This window comes from Centrocercus urophasianus, unplaced genomic scaffold (genome assembly GCF_019232065.1).
Source record: "Centrocercus urophasianus isolate 14NV4802_14NV808 unplaced genomic scaffold, USGS_Curo_1.0 seq_39, whole genome shotgun sequence".
Classification (NCBI taxonomy): Eukaryota; Metazoa; Chordata; class Aves; order Galliformes; family Phasianidae; genus Centrocercus; species Centrocercus urophasianus.
The window spans coordinates 3,332,666-3,348,707 of NW_024884966.1; the positions used below are offsets into that span (position 1 = coordinate 3,332,666).

Sequence of the window (16,042 nt, forward strand, 5' to 3'; positions counted from 1 at the left end):
TGGTCTCCTATGTATCCCTTCATCTCTTCAGGATAAAACACCCAGTGCATCTACACCAGCCACTCTCTGCTCATCCCGGGCAGTTCATGGCAAACCATTGCAGCCTGTGTGATTTCGGAGCAGCTGGGTGTCACAAGCTGTGCTCTTGCATGAGGATAACGGTGAAGTTTGCAACAACCCCAACAGGCACCTCAGCAGCTGAGAGGGATAAGGAGCAACGCCAGCACCCTCATGCAGAAGGGTGACTTTCTGATTGGTCAAGAGGTATCAGCAGGGATAAGCACATGTCCCTCCCCCCAGCAATGGTATAAAAATGCTCTATTTAGGGCAAAGCTGTACACAAGGGATTCCTGTTGGGTGTCTTCATGTTTGTACACCAAGGTGTTCATCAGGTAGGTACTTGCAGTGTTGCCTCTCTGCTCGAGTCCCATCAACTTTGACTCCTCTGAATGGCAGATTTTAAGATCTTCCTTGACCTCTTGCTAGGACACTGTCAGTGAAAGCGGAGCTGGGGAGTTCTCTTGTTGCTGGCTAACTTGGTAAAAATCTTGATTTGTGGGTAGAGAATAGAGTAGAGTAAAGTAGGGTGGGGTAAAGTAGAGTGGAATGGAATGGAATAGAATATCTCAGTTGGACAGGACCTTCAAAGACCATCTAGTTGAATTGCCTGACCACTTTGGGGCTAACAAAAAGCTAAAGCACACTGCTGAGTGCGTTATCCAAATGCCTCTTGAACAGTGATGGGTGTGAGGCATCAACCACCTCTCTGAGAAACCTGTTTATGTACTTGACTAACTCTTAAGTAAATATGTTTTCCCTAATAAATATAATAAATGTATTTTCCTAATATAAGTAATGTCCCAAGCTGAGCTGGAAGGCCCTTCCTGAAGCCTGGGTAAGCTAGAATGATTGGGCAGGATGGTTTCAGCAGCCAGCTTTGAACTGCCTGTGGTGGAAGGTGGTGCTAATTAAACCTTCATACAGTGTGGCAGCTCCAGGTGCAAGCATTTCCCTGACCCTCAAAGCCTGGATCCTTCTTTGTCTCTAGTTTGATGATGAGTTTTGCACTGAATGTTGGCATGAGCATCTCCTGATGTTCAGATATCCTCTACTGTGCTTGAAATTCTGTTTTATTTCATCCCTTAATTGTGATCAACTGTGGGGACAGCCAGTTGTGAGGTCATAGAAATTTAGTACTTTCTGTGACTCCTGGAAATTGGAGTGTATATTTTTTTCCAGAAGAAAAGTGTTGGATGCATGAAGGATGGGGGGAATAAAGCTTAACTTTCAGTGGTAGTTTTTTATCTATGTATTTCTAAGTTTGACTGGAAGTTGCTTTGATTGAAATGGCAAGAGGTGGACTTGAGGTCTGCAGTCAGTTCTTAGGGGAAAGTCTATCAAAGATCTTTGACACTGGTAATGGGCAAACATCACCTAGAGTAATGGAACCATGACATTTTCAAAGAGATGGAGGCCACCTGAAACGTTCCCAGTATCTGCCTGGTAGTGCACAAAAGCATATCGCTATGCCCGGGCTTCTAAGCTGTCTCTGTTCTGCCATGTCCTTGTTGCCTTTGCTCATCCACTCTGCAGCCTCGTGAAGACCTGCTCCAGGCATGAAGATCCTGTACCTGCTGTTCCCCTTCTTCCTCTTGTTCCTCCAGAGTGCTGCAGGTGAGAGGGGAAGATGGGGTGAGGTGTGAGCCCGTATCAGTAGAGTCTTCCCTTGTTCTGGGAAGAAATTGCCTTTGTTGGAACAGCGCAGAGATTGGGAGGCAGTGAAACAATTCTGTGAGTGACCTTCCCAAGAGGTGCAGAAACTCCATAAATAGAAGCCTGGCTTGGTGTCTGTCGGGAGGAGTTTTGGCTGCAGGTTGCAATCCTGTATCCAGCTGCAATCTGAATGAGCTCCCATTGGCAAGGCTGGGGTTTGGACAGCAGCATAACATTATAGAATCATTAAGGTTGGAAAAAACCTCAAAGATTATACAGTCTAACCATCTCCCTACTACCAATATCACCCACTAAGCCATGTCCCTAAGTACTACATATGTCCTATCATAAAACACCTCCAAGGATGGTGACCACCACTTCCTTGGGCAGCCTGTTGTAATGCATTATCATTCTTTCAGAGAAGAAATTCTTCCTAATATCTGACCTGAGTCTCTCCTGGGATAACTTAAGGCCATTCCCTCATCCTTCAGTGGGACCTGTGCAGGGATGGGATAGAGCCCTAGGTGACTTTTGACTCAGTGGATGCAAAGCTGTCCCATTTTGACTAGCGGGTCTCAGCTGAGTGTCCCGAAGAGTCCTTGCCCTAAGCCATGACCTCTTTGAGGGTTGGGTTTCCATCAGAGGTCCCTTGAACTCTGGGTGCAGTAATGACAGGTATATGAGGAATGCCCCAATTGCCAGCTCCACTGGTCCAGGAAGAGGTGGACAAGAAGGTGAGCTGGACACACAGGTGGGACTTGGAACACACCTCTCCTTGGAACTCTGGCTGGTCTTTCCCATCTGCTCTCTTAGGTTCCCCCACTGGTGTGGAAGAATCCTAGGTGAGACACCTTGCTTTGAGAAACAAAATATTGGTCACTTCCATCCATCTTTACAACATCTTCTCCCTGTATGACTTTCCATCTACCAGGAACTCCCATCCAGTGCAGAATAAGAGGAGGATTCTGTCGTGTTGGGAGCTGCAGCTTCCCACACATAGCTATTGCAAAATGTGCGACGTTTATTCCTTGCTGCGGAAGGTAAGATCTGGATTCCTGGCTGAGGAAAGGGATCCCTCCTTCTGAATTGAAGGAGGGGATTCCTTCTCTATTGAATAGGGGAATCCTTCCCTATTGAAATAGCTGTCATACATCTCTCTCTCACCAATGTCTAGCAGGCAATATCTGGCATATGGTTGGACTAGATGATCTTAGAGGTCTTTTCCAACCCAAACGTTTCTGTGATAAATGCTCCACAAGAGGCCCAGGAAGGGAAAAGCCCTTGTGGCTTTGGAAGAGCCCTTTGTGAGGCTGAAGGAGCCAGCAGCCCTCCATTCTCCTTAGAGGCCCCTTAACATTTGAAGGGGGATCTCCCAGGATTGGAGATGGTCAGAGCTGTTGTCATGTTCTTGACAACATCTTGTTGTCATGTTGTCGTGTTCTTGTTCTTCTGCAAAGACCTGGACTCAGGGCTAGCAACCAGTAATTGGAGCATGAGTTCCAATAAGCCGTGAACAGTAAGGGCTGGAGTTACCCTTTGAGCATTGACAGGGTAGGTTTAGGTTGGATCTTAGGAGGAAGGTTTTCCCCCAGAGGGTGGTGAGGCACTGGCACAGGTTGCCCGAGGAGGCTGTGGATGCCCCATCCCTGCAGGCATTCAAGGCCAGGCTGGATGTGGCTCTGGGCAGCCTGGGCTGCTGGTTGGTGACCTGCACACAGCAGGGGGTTGGAACTGGATGAGCGTTGGGGCCTTTGCAACCTGTGATTCTACGATTCTCTCAGGTCCCAAGGCTTGTTTCACCTTGGAGAGGAGGTGAGAGAGCAGGGAGAAGTGAGTTGCAAGCAGGTGACATGCTTGTCTGTTTTCTCTGTACAGCATATGGGGTTGATGCCCTGAATTTTGTGAGGACATCACCCTGGAAACATCCCCTGTGGACCTCTCCCCTTCCCACCTCTGCAGTCTTCCATGATGTGACTGTGGCAGTGGAAGCTGAAGACATCCCACCCTGGACCTGCTGTTGTTTGCCCAGTGGCTGCTTTTCCCTTCTGAATAAAGGCATGAAGTTTGGCATTGCAGCTGATGGGGAGTGTGTGTGTGTCCCTGTGCCAGAAGCTCTTCCCCATTAGCACCATGGGGATGCCAGAGCTTGCAGTCCCTGTGTGGCCTTAGGGTTTGCTGCAGGTGAAGAAGGTTCAGAATGATGCTCCTCACTGGGGATGGCAAGCAGGAACCCCATGCTGGTCCTCTCAGGCACGGGTGTCCCTCATCCCTGGCAGCCACAGGCACTGGCTGCATGCAGGTGGCTCTGCTGGGTGGTATAACTCCATGTTAGTCTCTTTTTTGGAGTGAGTAGCAGTTCTTTTGTATGAGTGCTCAGTCTACAAGTCCATGGATGCCAAGGAGATACCCTTCTTCTACTCAGGGGAAAGAAGTCCTCATGTGTGCCATGGAGGTGATTCTTGTGCCCAAGTGGACCAGGACAGTGCTCCAACAGGAGGATCAGACTGCATGTTTGCTTGCCCATATGCGTATGCACTCTGAAAAATAGGAACAAAATAATGGTTATCTCCACTGATGTGGTGAAAACTTCTTCTCTTGGTATTTGCCTGATCTAGCTGCTCTAACAAGAAGGCTGAAAGCAGAAATGGCTACATGAAAGAGTGCATCAGCCAGGTGACAGGGGCTGGTTGTTCCCATTCATTTCTCCCATTTCCCCTTCCCCTACGCATCCTCCATAAACTTACACAGCTCTGAAGTCCCTACCTCCCAGGTTCGCATCTTATCAGCTGTGAGGTTCACCAGCCTCTCCAGAAGTGCCACCTGCAACTCATTAGCCCACTAATTTGTGTGACTGGAATGTCTGTTTATGGCAATTGCCTCCCAGGTGAAAGGCTCCCAAGCGCTACTGGAACCAAAATCTCACATTCTCACCTACCCTCAGAAGTTAGTGTGATTGACCAGGTTTGGTTTCCATCCCTAGAAATATGCCTCTGCTGTTAAGATCAATGGTATCCTGGACCACATTTGAGAAGGTGTTGCTTACACATCAAGGGAAGTGGCCTTTCCCCTTGGCTCAATACCTGCAGTGCCAGGTCCAGTTCTGCAGTCATAAAGGCTTGCAGGAGATGCAAGAGGATGGAGCTCTGCTCCATGGAGCCCGGGGGCACAGGGCACAGCCTGGAGCCCAGGAGCTGCCATCAGCAGCACTGCTCTGCAGAGTGGGTACCCGAGCCCTGGCACAGGGAGCAGAGAGCAGTGGGGGCTGCGCACTGGGGAGCCCCAAAGGTCACCTGGATGTGGTGCTGAGCACCTGCTCTGGGTGTCTCTGCTTGAGCAATTTGAGACGAGCTAGCCTCCAGAGGTTCCTTCCAATATTAAGCATATCCAGCTGCTTCCCTTTCTCATTATTTCTTGTTGCATTGGAAAAGGCTCCAGACCTAGTTGATCCTGTAGAGGATCTGACACTCTCCCTCTATGTGCTTTTACTGTTGTCTTTACCATTGTGACTTGAACGGACTGGGAGAGGATGCAGATGGGTTGGGTTGGCTGGTTTTCTGACCTTAACACATATCCTGGTGTTACTATCTCTGTTTGACTAGACTGAAACTGTAGTGCTTCTCACCTATGGCATGGCAGCCACGTGACTATCTTGTCCCAGGTTCTTGCAATGTCTCAAGTTGAGAGGGTTTTCAATATCCTGCATGTTATTGCACATCACATCTAAACTGACTGCTTAATCAGATAGGAGGAGGCAAACAAAGATCCTCTTTATTTTGGGACCAAGCTGCTGTTTGCTGTCTGCACCAACCCAGCACATTGCACATCCCCCAAAATTTCCAGCATGCTACCACAGCTCATGTGCCTGCTGTGAGCCAAGATGTGTTGCGTGAGGGTAACTGTGACTATTGCAACAGCACCAGCGAGCACCTCAGCCTCTCCCACCAGAGCCAGCAACAATGAGGAGCAGCTGCTCCATCCCTACGCACATGGGTCACTTTCTGATTGGCCAAGGGGAGAGGTGGCAGCCAGAATAAGCCCATGTCCCCCAGTATAAAACTAGGGGAAGTGGGGCAATACAGTATTCCCTGATTCTCACCCACTTGGATGCACACTGTTGTTGGTGGGGTTCTTATTGCCTTGCTGTACTCTGAGAAACCATCTTTGGGTGAGTAACTTGGTGCTTTGTTCCAGGAAAGCTGCCCATTCAGTCTTCTTGTGCAAACCCATCATCCTGCAGCCATCCGCATTGCTAACTATTGGATGTGTCTGTGAATAGAAACAAGAACTACAGGAGGCTGAGGAGGGGAAAACATTAATAGGATTGTTGGAGCCCACAACATGTGGAAACCAGAGATAGCGTTTCCTATTTGTAGGAGAGACTGAAAGATACCTCAGTGCTTGAGGAGACACCTAATCATAGAATCACAGAATGATAGAATGGCCTGGGTTGAAAAGGACCACAATGATCATCTAGTTTCAATCCCTTGCTATGTGCAGGGTCACCAACCAGCAGACCAGGCTGCCCAGAGCCACATCCAGCCTGGCCTTGAATGCCTGCAGGGATGGGGCATCCACAGCCTCCTTGGGCAACCTGTTCCAACCTAAGATCTTCTGTTCTGGGGGAACAAGGCTTGTTCCCTCCTTTCAGGCAGCAGAATAGATTTTCCATCCTTTCAGGCTTCAGTTAATACAAGGTAGAGTTGTGTCGCTGCTTCTGGCCACCAAGACCTCCCTGTCCTTTTGCTCGTCCTGGGGCAGGGCTGCATGGGGCTGTGGCAGTGAGAGCAGAGCTGGGGTGTTCTGTTATTGCTGGGAGAGACCATGAGTGGATGATGTGCCAGGATGCCTTTGGTGAGCCTGGGGAAACAGAAGTGCTTGGGTGGAGTGGTTTGGGTGGCCAGCTTTGCATTGATGCACTGCACCAACTAACAATACATGTAGTGTGGCATCTCCAGGTACAAGCATTTCCTTGACTTTCAGAGCCTGGTTTGACCCTCATGTAATTGTTGGAATTGCTTTGTCATAAGCACCTCCTGGTGTGTAAACTCTGCTCTGACGTTTGATTAAGTAGGGACAGAAGAGAGAAAGCAAATAGACCAGTGGTACTTCTGACATGTTGTCTGTGCTAGAAAGTGTATCTTGTGTTGCTTTTGTTTCTCCCCTTTGTAGCCCTGTGAAAACCTGGGACAGGCGTAAACCATGCGGATCGTGTACCTGCTCCTCCCCTTCATCCTCCTCCTGGCCCAGGGTGCTGCAGGTGAGATGTGGGGTTCTCCATATCCCAGGAAGTGACTTGTCAGGGCTGGGTAACCATTAGGAAGTCTCTGATCAGTTGGTTCAGGAGGGAGGGAAGATTTAGGTTGGATGCTGGGGAAAGTTCTTTCCTATGAGAGAGGTGATGTGCTGGAACAGCTGCCCAGAGAGGCTGTGGATGCCCTGTCCATCCGTGGAGGTGTTCAAGGCCAGGTTGGATGGGGCCCTGGGCAGCCTGAGCTGCTGTGAAATGTGGAGGTTGGTGGCCCTGCGTGTGGTGTGTGGTTGGAGCTTCATGATCCTTGATGTCCCTCCCAACCCAACCATTCTGTGGCTAGGATGAGTGGCTGGGCTTTCGGGTTTGGTGCTTTGTGCACATGTTAGACTGAGATCCATGGACCAGACATTCTAGAAGCACACACAGTTTGTACTGGTATCTCTCACTCATTTTCTCTTGCTCTGCACAGGATCCTCCCGGGCTCTAGGCAAAAAGGAATGTTTACGTCAGAATGGCTTCTGCGCATTTCTGAAGTGCCCTTCCCTCTCACTCATCAGTGGGAAATGTTCAAGATTTCAGCTTTGCTGCAAAAGGTAAGCTTTGGGATTAGGGATGAAATTGTACCTGCTACTGTGATGGCAGAAATAGCTATTGTTGTATTTGAGCCTAGCTACTGGCTCCGAGCTATATGTGATCCAGGGCAGGGTGTTGGGAAGGAAAGGAGAAGTTGTTAGGACCTGTCCATTAAAGGAGCTGAGGGAACCCCAGATCAGACATGGGCCTCCCTGTTGCCCTCAGATAAGCAGAGCTGCCTGGCCTGTTGGTTTCATAAATGCTTCTGCAGGTTGGTGCAGAGTGAAGGCTCTCCCCTGGATAGTGTGAGGCACAGAACCCGTTCCCTGGTGTCTCCAAAACCTTGGAAACCAAGCTGTCTGCTATGGAGAATGGTTATTACCTGCATTGTGATTAGTGTCAATGTGTCCTTGTTACCCAGAAGAAGGGATGCACACTGAGAGACAGAAAAAGAAGGAGAATAGAAAGGGATGATTTCACAGCATGTTTTCTTTCCGCAGTATATGGGGCTGAAGAGCCGGACTTCCCAAGCAGGACATTGCTCTCGCTTCTCACTTCTGGCAACATCCCCCACTGGCTTCTTCCCTTCCCACCTCTGCAGTCTCCCATGGTGTGACCGTGGCACTGGAAGCTGAAGACATCCCAGCGTGGGCCTGCAGTTATTTGCCTAGGTGCTGCTTTTCCCTTCTGAATAAAGGCGTGCAATTTGGCATTGCAGCTGCTGGGAAGTGTGAGTGTTGTCCTTATGCCAGTGGGTGCCCAGGGATGCTCTTCCCCATCAGCACTGGTGCAGCAAGGCCAGTGCTGCCCGTTCGATCCATCCTGGAGGTACCACCACACAGTGTGATGAGTCTTCCACCTCCCTCATCAGCTGACAGTCACATAATAACAGAATGGCCTGGGTTGAAAAGGCCCACAATGCTCATCCAGTCCCAACCCCCTGCTGTGTGCAGGTCACCAACCAGCAGCCCAGGCTGCCCAGAGCCACATCCAGCCTGGCCTTGAATGCCTGCAGGGATGGGGCATCCACAGCCTCCTTGGGCAACCTGTTCCAGTGCCTCACCACCCTCTGGGGGAAAAACTTCCTCCTCATATCCAACCTAAACCTCCCCTGTCTCAGTTTAAAACCATTCCCCCTTGTCCTATCACTAACCACCCTTGTAAACAGCCAGTTCCACAGCACCCACCCTTTTCCCAGCCCTGATGGAGGGGCCTTATCCCACAAGGAGACCTGTGTAGTTCTTGGAAAGGAATAGTTCCACCAGTTTGCCTTTCCAGCTCCTTTTTAAGGTGAGATCTGCAATGAGACCCATGTACCTTGACCTGGACACATGCAGTCCAGCAGGAATTAAAGCAGGATGTCTTTACCTCTATGCCTGTCTAGACTAATTGGGATTGCATGCTGGGATTCTCCACCATTAGGCAATGACTTCAACCTTTCAGCAAATGCAGCCCTCAGCCCTGTATAATTAAATGCATGTGTGTACATCCATTAGTGCAAGTATCTCAGCAGTTTGTTATTGAATATCCTATTAAATAAGTCACTTTGGTCCTCTTTCTCTGACTTCCCTTCCTTTGACTTCCCAGCTGGGTGTGTAGCCCTTCCCACAGCCCTGGTGCTCATGCCTGCATTGGCTTCCAGCTGAGAATCCCTGCTGGAGTCAAAGAAATCCCATCTCCTGTGACACCAGTCCTTATGGGAAAGCTCTAGGGATGTTTAAGAAGGGAAGGAGGTCTAAGTGAAGGTCAGCTTTTATCCTATTTAAGGACTATATTAAATTCTGTGCTGCCTCAATTTGGCATGACAGTCCTTGCCACCACACCTGCCCCAACTTCCATGTGGTTCCCCTCCACATGGGATGGCAGCTGCATCTTCAGGCTGCTCCTTAGCCTTGATCACCCCTATTTCCAGCAGGTCCAAGCTGCACCAATTACTGCTCTAACACTGGACGGCCCCAGAGCTGCCACCAGGATCCCTGTGAGAAATAATGAGGAAAAAAAAAGGATTATTTTATCACTGTGTAAGAAATCGTGTCACAGAAGACTGGAAGTTGGATGGGACACCTGAGGATAAGTTTGTTTGTGCAAACAAACAGACTTAGGATAAATAAATGCTGTGAATTTCTACCCAGACAGAGCTGTTACCCTCAATCCATGAAAATAATCATAGAATCATTCAGGTTGGAAAAGACCTCTGAGATCACCCAGGTCAACCCCAGCCCAACCCCACCGTGCCCACTGCCCACGTCCCTCAGTGCCACATCTCCACATTGAACCCCTCCAAGGACGGTGACCCCACCACCACCCTGGGCAGCTGTACCACAGCATCACTGCTCTTTAGGAGAAGAAATGTTTCCTAATACCCCAATACACAACTGACACCAGTATGGATGCTATGCAATGACAATTTATTCAAGAGGAAGAAAGGCAGTGCAGAAGATATTTGTATTTACTCTATAACACAAAACACATTGCATTAAACATGCGAGGGGTTTTCTTGATGCTGAGGTTCTGCTGTAGCATGAAGGGGATTCAAAGCAAGTTCCTGGAAGAAATTTCCAAAGCTCTTGAATGGACTCATGAAGTTTTTATGCATCCCATGGCCTGCATAAAGAGAAAAAAAACAATCAGATTATTTTTTGTATTTACATTCCTTCCCTACTCACTGTCAATCCATGCATGTCTTCTTCTTGTTCTAAACATTCCAAAATATCTAATGTCACGTGCAAGCCGGACTGGGACAGCCTTGTGCAGTCCTATCTGACTGGGAGGAGTGCTCTGCTATTGCTTTAGGAAAAGCAGGGAACTGAATTGGTATCCCCTGGTCTTGGGCTGAGTGCATTCAATCCAAACGATATTAGATTTTCTTTTGAAGAAGTTTCACTTCTTGCCCACGCTCGACTGCACTCGGATCTGTGTTCATCCTGCAGTGCAACCCTATTGTTCCCCATGCACCATAACAGCCCAGTTCTGAAAAGGTGAAACCCTGATATTTTGCTCTGGCAGAGGAGCTGTAAGGGGTCAAAGAGCTGGGACTGTGCATAGCTGGCAACTATGGCCATACTTTACCCTTTGTGCCTGGACACATCGTGGTGCACATCTCAGCAGAAAGACAACTGTAAAGCTCTGCTAGCAGCTAACACCAGGCTGCCCTCAAAATATATTGCTTCTTTCATAAATCCAGACAACATTCAGCAGCATCTCGGGCAAAATGTATTTGTCTACTCGTGTGATGGATGAACATCAGTGAATGCCAAACTCACCATTTGCAGCAGGAACGGAACCCAAAGCATTTTCCAACTTTGATTAGATGGCTGGGACACCTTCCAAAGTGGCAGGACCCTCTTTTACAGAACAACATGTCCCTCTTGGGTGAAGACAAACCTGCAACAACAGCAACAAAGTTCCTACCCTCTGATTCTGCAAGGCAAGGCGAATGCAACCCCACTCACTCCGCTGCCTCAAGGACTGCTGTGCAGGTTTGGCCATGCTGAAAGGTGAGCTCACAAAGGAAACCCTTCCCCATAAGCCAGTTGTTATCCTCCCCCCACATATCCAGGGGGATAAGCATCCCCATGGTAGCACTGCCACCCTTTAGCTCCTCTTTCATCTTACCTGGAGAAACCTGGAGTGCCAGGAAGAGGAGAGAGAAAAGCAGGTAAAGAATCCTCATGGCTGCGGATCTGCTGAGCTGCTACAGGGAAAAGAAAGAAGAGATGTATGTGACAGGCAGTCCCTGGAATCTACAGTCCTCTGTTCTGTACAGATGAAATGGCATTTGTATTACATTTTCTTCAAATTCAGAAATACCTCTGTGACTTCATGGATGCTCTGTGGGCATTTCTGGGGGAAAGAAAGCAAGGAGCAGCATGGGATATAAACACATATCTCAGGATTTAGGTTTATTAAACTGTTTTAATTCAGATTTCCTGCCACACTTTGCTAATACTCCTTGACCAAAATGCAAGCATCACCTTATGCCTGGTTAAATGTTTTATCTAATAAATAAACCCCACTGAACACAATGAGGTGGCTCTACATCTGAGCTCATAAACGACGGAAATGCGTGTTCATTTTGCAACCTTGAAACTTGTCAAAAGCAATTTGCTCAAAATCTTCAGCTTTCATCTACAGATGATCACACAGGAATGGAAACTCCAAATTCCAAAAACAAACAAACCTATTCCCAGCTGACAAGAGACATTTAAAAAACAGTCCTGTAATGAAGTCACTGAAAGAGTCAATGACTAAAGCAACTAATGTAAGAAAAGTGGGATAAGATGTCTTAGCTGGGCTTATGGATAGAAGGGAGATATCACCCATTCTGGTGCTGGGTGATCTTCTGATCCACCAATCTTCCAATCCTCTGTTTTCTCTTAAGCACTGCAGGGAAATGAGGTAGCAATGAAATGTTGCATTTCTGCAAAAGGAATGGTAAGGAGAAGCCCGAAGCAGATTAGAAATTGGCATCAGAAGTTGGAGCAAAAATCTCTATATTTGGAAATACCAGGAGAAATAAGTAAGCAAAGTGAACCTAATTCTGAAAATGAAATGGCCTTCTTGTATTGATACCAAGTATATTTTGGTTTCCAAGGGACCAGCAGCTTTTCAGCCTGACCTCACCCCATTTTTCTCCTTGGAATTCACAAGTAGGGTACCTTTATCAAAGCCTGCTTTCTCAAAGCCTACAGAGATACGAGCACACATTTGAACTACTTATTCAACCTTTGTAACGCTGATCAACTTACATCCAATTTGTTTTAGAAGCCTACAAATTCAGATTAATAATGCTGAGCACACACACACATATACACACACATATATATACATATATATTTTTTTTTTTCCAAAAACACAGAAGACATTAAAAGAAAGACTGAAAAGAACTGAGGAGTTACCAGATATTAGCTGTGCCCAGAAGCCAAACAAGAACACCTCTTGGTCTATTCCCTCCAGAGGGCTTTGGCTGTGGGACTGAGAGCCTCTTTTATAACATGTTTGCTGTGGGTAGTGATTCTTGCTTTCTCTTTCCAGTAGGTACCCATCAAGCCAATCAAAAAGTGACCCATCTTTTTGGTGACTTCTAACCCAACCAGAATGAAGTTTCTTCTCACTTCCCAGTCAAAAAGCAGTGCCGGTCTCTGAACCTACAAAGATTTTCTGCTGGAAAATCCCAGGTTCCTCATGCAATACCTCTTGTGACACACCAGTTTATGTAAGGTACGTTAAGCCACCGTGGTCTGGGTCCAACATATTGGGACATATGTTGAACTGTTTCTGGGCAGGAGCAATTTAATCCATTGCAATACGCACATTGCACTGTGTGCCTCTCTGCTCTCCCAGTCCGTTTATTTTCTGTTCAGTAAATACGGAATAGAAGAACACAGAGTGGACTCAGGAAATTAAAATGAAAGACCATTAGATTCATAGAATCAGAGAATTATTAAAGTTTGAAAAGGCCACTAAGATCATTTAGACCAACCGTCAACCCACTGGCTTAGTGCCCAGTCCATCTTAGTGTCCAGTAAGAATGCTTTGGTAAAGAACACAGAACGCACAGAAGCAGTGAATTCATGCTGGCTGTGTCCCCCTGTGGCCTTTCAACTAATGGAAAATGCACCAGTTCAGGAAAATACAGAGCCAGAAGCTGCCTCTGTACCCTCAGGTTGAGGGTACAAAAAGGCAGCTTGAATTTGCACAGTGCCCAGTTGTGTTTATTCTTTTGTTTTCAGCTTTTTTCGCCCCCAGCTCCTAACAACTGCCTTGCCTTTTTGTCCACAGTGAACACCAACATTTCTGGTTAAGTAGCCACAGTGAAGGTTCAAATTGTGTTCCCATAGTTTCTAACTAAACCCCGATAGTCTTCTGCGACTTCATTCTGGTTCAGTTTTCAGAGAGGTTTACATGCATACAAACTGGATTCCTCAGGAGGAAAGCGAACCAGGAGCTTTGCTATCAAGTACTCCAAAGGTTCTCCGAAGGTGCTCCAGTGCCTAATGGGGCATGGACCCGTGTGTGGGCCACACCACCACCAAGGGCTTGGTTGGGTCAGCAAAATGAGGAGGGGCCGAGGGACTCATCTTTGTTCAGCTTGGAGAAAAGACACTTGAAAGGGAGTTCAGTTGCTGCTCATAAATATCTAATGGTCACGATAGAGAAGATGGAGGCACACTCTCATCTGAGGGTTACAGAGGAAGGATGGGAGATGTCAGGTGCAAAGTATAACCCAGGTTCCAGCTCTGTATAAAGTAAAAACCTCTCGCAGTCATTGTTGTCAAATACTTGGATGGGTTCTCAGTGCATTTATAGGAGCTCGTTGTTGTAGATATTCAAACTCAGAATCCATGCCATCCAGTAGCTTTGAAACTGGCTCTGTTTTGAGGGCACAGCTGCACTTCCAACAACCATTCAAACTCACTTTGTTTGATGGCACTATGTGAACCACAATCCAATCCAAGCTCAATCTGCAAATCCATACAGTGAAAATCTGAGGAACAAAGGCACAGTCTCTGAGATCAGTGAGTCCATTCCAATCTATCAGTCTTCCCCTCCACCAAGCCCTTTGCTGACTTTGGCATGCCCAATAACTATCCAAAGACACAACACGAAGCATTTTTTCATACCCTATTTTACTTTACACCTCACTTCAGCCTATAAAACACTTCACGCACCATTTTAGTATGACACCTGTTACTGCATCATAATATGATATGATAAATATTTTATTTTCAAAGAGAAGTGAATCTGCTTGACAAAATCCTCTACAAATGGTATGGTGGCTCACAGATCGTTTATTCTCAGAACTTAACAGAGATATTTAATTGCTTATTGCGTCCTCAATAAGCAACTACCTCAACTGGTAGTAATTTATTCCATACTTTGACATCAATTTCTTAAGCATACACAAATACACATCTGTGCATATAAGCATGGGCACACACGCATATGAAAATATGCTTACAGATGTTTTCTCTTAAATTCATGTCTTGACATAAACGAGATATCTTTCTATTTTCTACATACTTTTGAAAATGTTTGGGGTTTTTTTTTTTTCAGTATAAAAGAAGTGATAGACAGACTTCTGGTGAATCCATGAACTTCTGACCATAGTTTAGAAAAGTGGAGGGAAGCAAAGTGAAATAAGATGCAGTTACTTCACAATTTGCCAAGAGTTTGTGGTTAGCTTGGCAACTGTTATTATTACTCAACCTGATTCCTCAAGGAAACACAGATGCACTGTTGGTTTTCGCCATGTTCAAGTTCCTACATCCAACTAATGCCAAGGACTTGGCCTTAACGCTGGGCAGTCTTGACATCGATAATTACAGATTCTACACGGCCATTCCTATCATCACAACAGAAATACCTCTGCCAGAGAGATGGAGGAGATTTCTAATAGTTTTTCAGCGAAAAAAATAAAAAAAGGCAAGTATTAAGAAGGTCCTGTGCATTGTAACTCCTGTTTAAAATGCTACTACACGCAACAGCTGTCTGCTGCCTCACCCCTTACCTCCAGAGGAAAGTTTGCTCATTGCAATGAACAACAGCGATGGTTTGCTGGCCCAGAAAACCGTAGATTGCTTCTCAGCTGTGTGATAATGTAATCCCTTAACCCCTGCCATGTGTATTGAACTAAATTCTAGCCATAAGGCATTTTGAGGTATTTCGATGCTACAATGTAAATGTAGTAAATAAACACACGGTCACATGCTTCCAACAGTACACGAAAGCTATCTAAAAGCTATCTAATGAGCTGATGACTTTGTCGTGTAGTTTTCTTGAGTAAGCAGAGAGAAATCATAACATGAGTTTAAAGCTCCCATGGACAGATCACCTTTCTTCTTGTCTTTGATTTCGGAGATAAATGGGTTAGACTAGAAGAACAAAGTCCATCCCTTTGGTATTACTGTACAGCAGCAGTAAGGACTGTGCTGTGAGAATGTGTTTGCTGGTCTCCTCTTTCCCACCTTGTGCCTTTTTTCTAATTTGAGCAAATATCAGGGCTCTAAAGACGTGTAAAATGCTGCTGGTTTTCATTCGCTTGAGGTCCCCTCAGGAGTGAAATACCTTGAATGCCTCTAGGGAAGCTGAAGGAAGGAGATGGGGTCACCTTCAGCATTTTCTATACTGCTAGGTAGTGATGATGGGGAAAAAGAGACAGAAAATATGGAATCTCTCTGACATCTTATTAGAAAAATACTATAATATGAAAATACCTTCAAAAATCAGCCTAGAAACTAGCAGAATGTATGCTTGTTTGACACTCTCACCCATCATGGAGAGAAACAGGGTTTCATCTCTGACGAAGGTACCATGGTCACTGCATGAATATCACTAGAAAGAAGCCATTGTGGAACAGGAGGAAAATAATCTCCCTGTATTCACGGAGTGTGTCAGGGCATGAGTGGGGAGATCGAAGAACCAGCACCTCTGCTTGAGGAGCAAGGCGACCCAAGGGAAAATCCCCTTCTTCCCCAACAAACACAGCCAAGGTTCTACCACGGA

The 16,042-nt window shown here is 46.6% G+C and overlaps 1 protein-coding gene across 1 annotated transcript; it reads right to left on the bottom strand.

Moving 5' to 3' along the window:
- Window positions 1-9,924: 9,924 nt before the first annotated feature.
- On the bottom strand, window positions 9,925-12,513 carry LOC122167828 (antimicrobial peptide THP2-like). Its single transcript, XM_042832683.1, is given in 4 exon segments — window positions 9,925-10,141; window positions 10,797-10,921; window positions 11,153-11,231; window positions 12,436-12,513. Coding segments are annotated over 3 exon segments (255 nt in total). The 5' UTR covers window positions 11,211-11,231; window positions 12,436-12,513; the 3' UTR covers window positions 9,925-10,069.
- Between the last annotated feature and the right edge of the window lie 3,529 nt (window positions 12,514-16,042).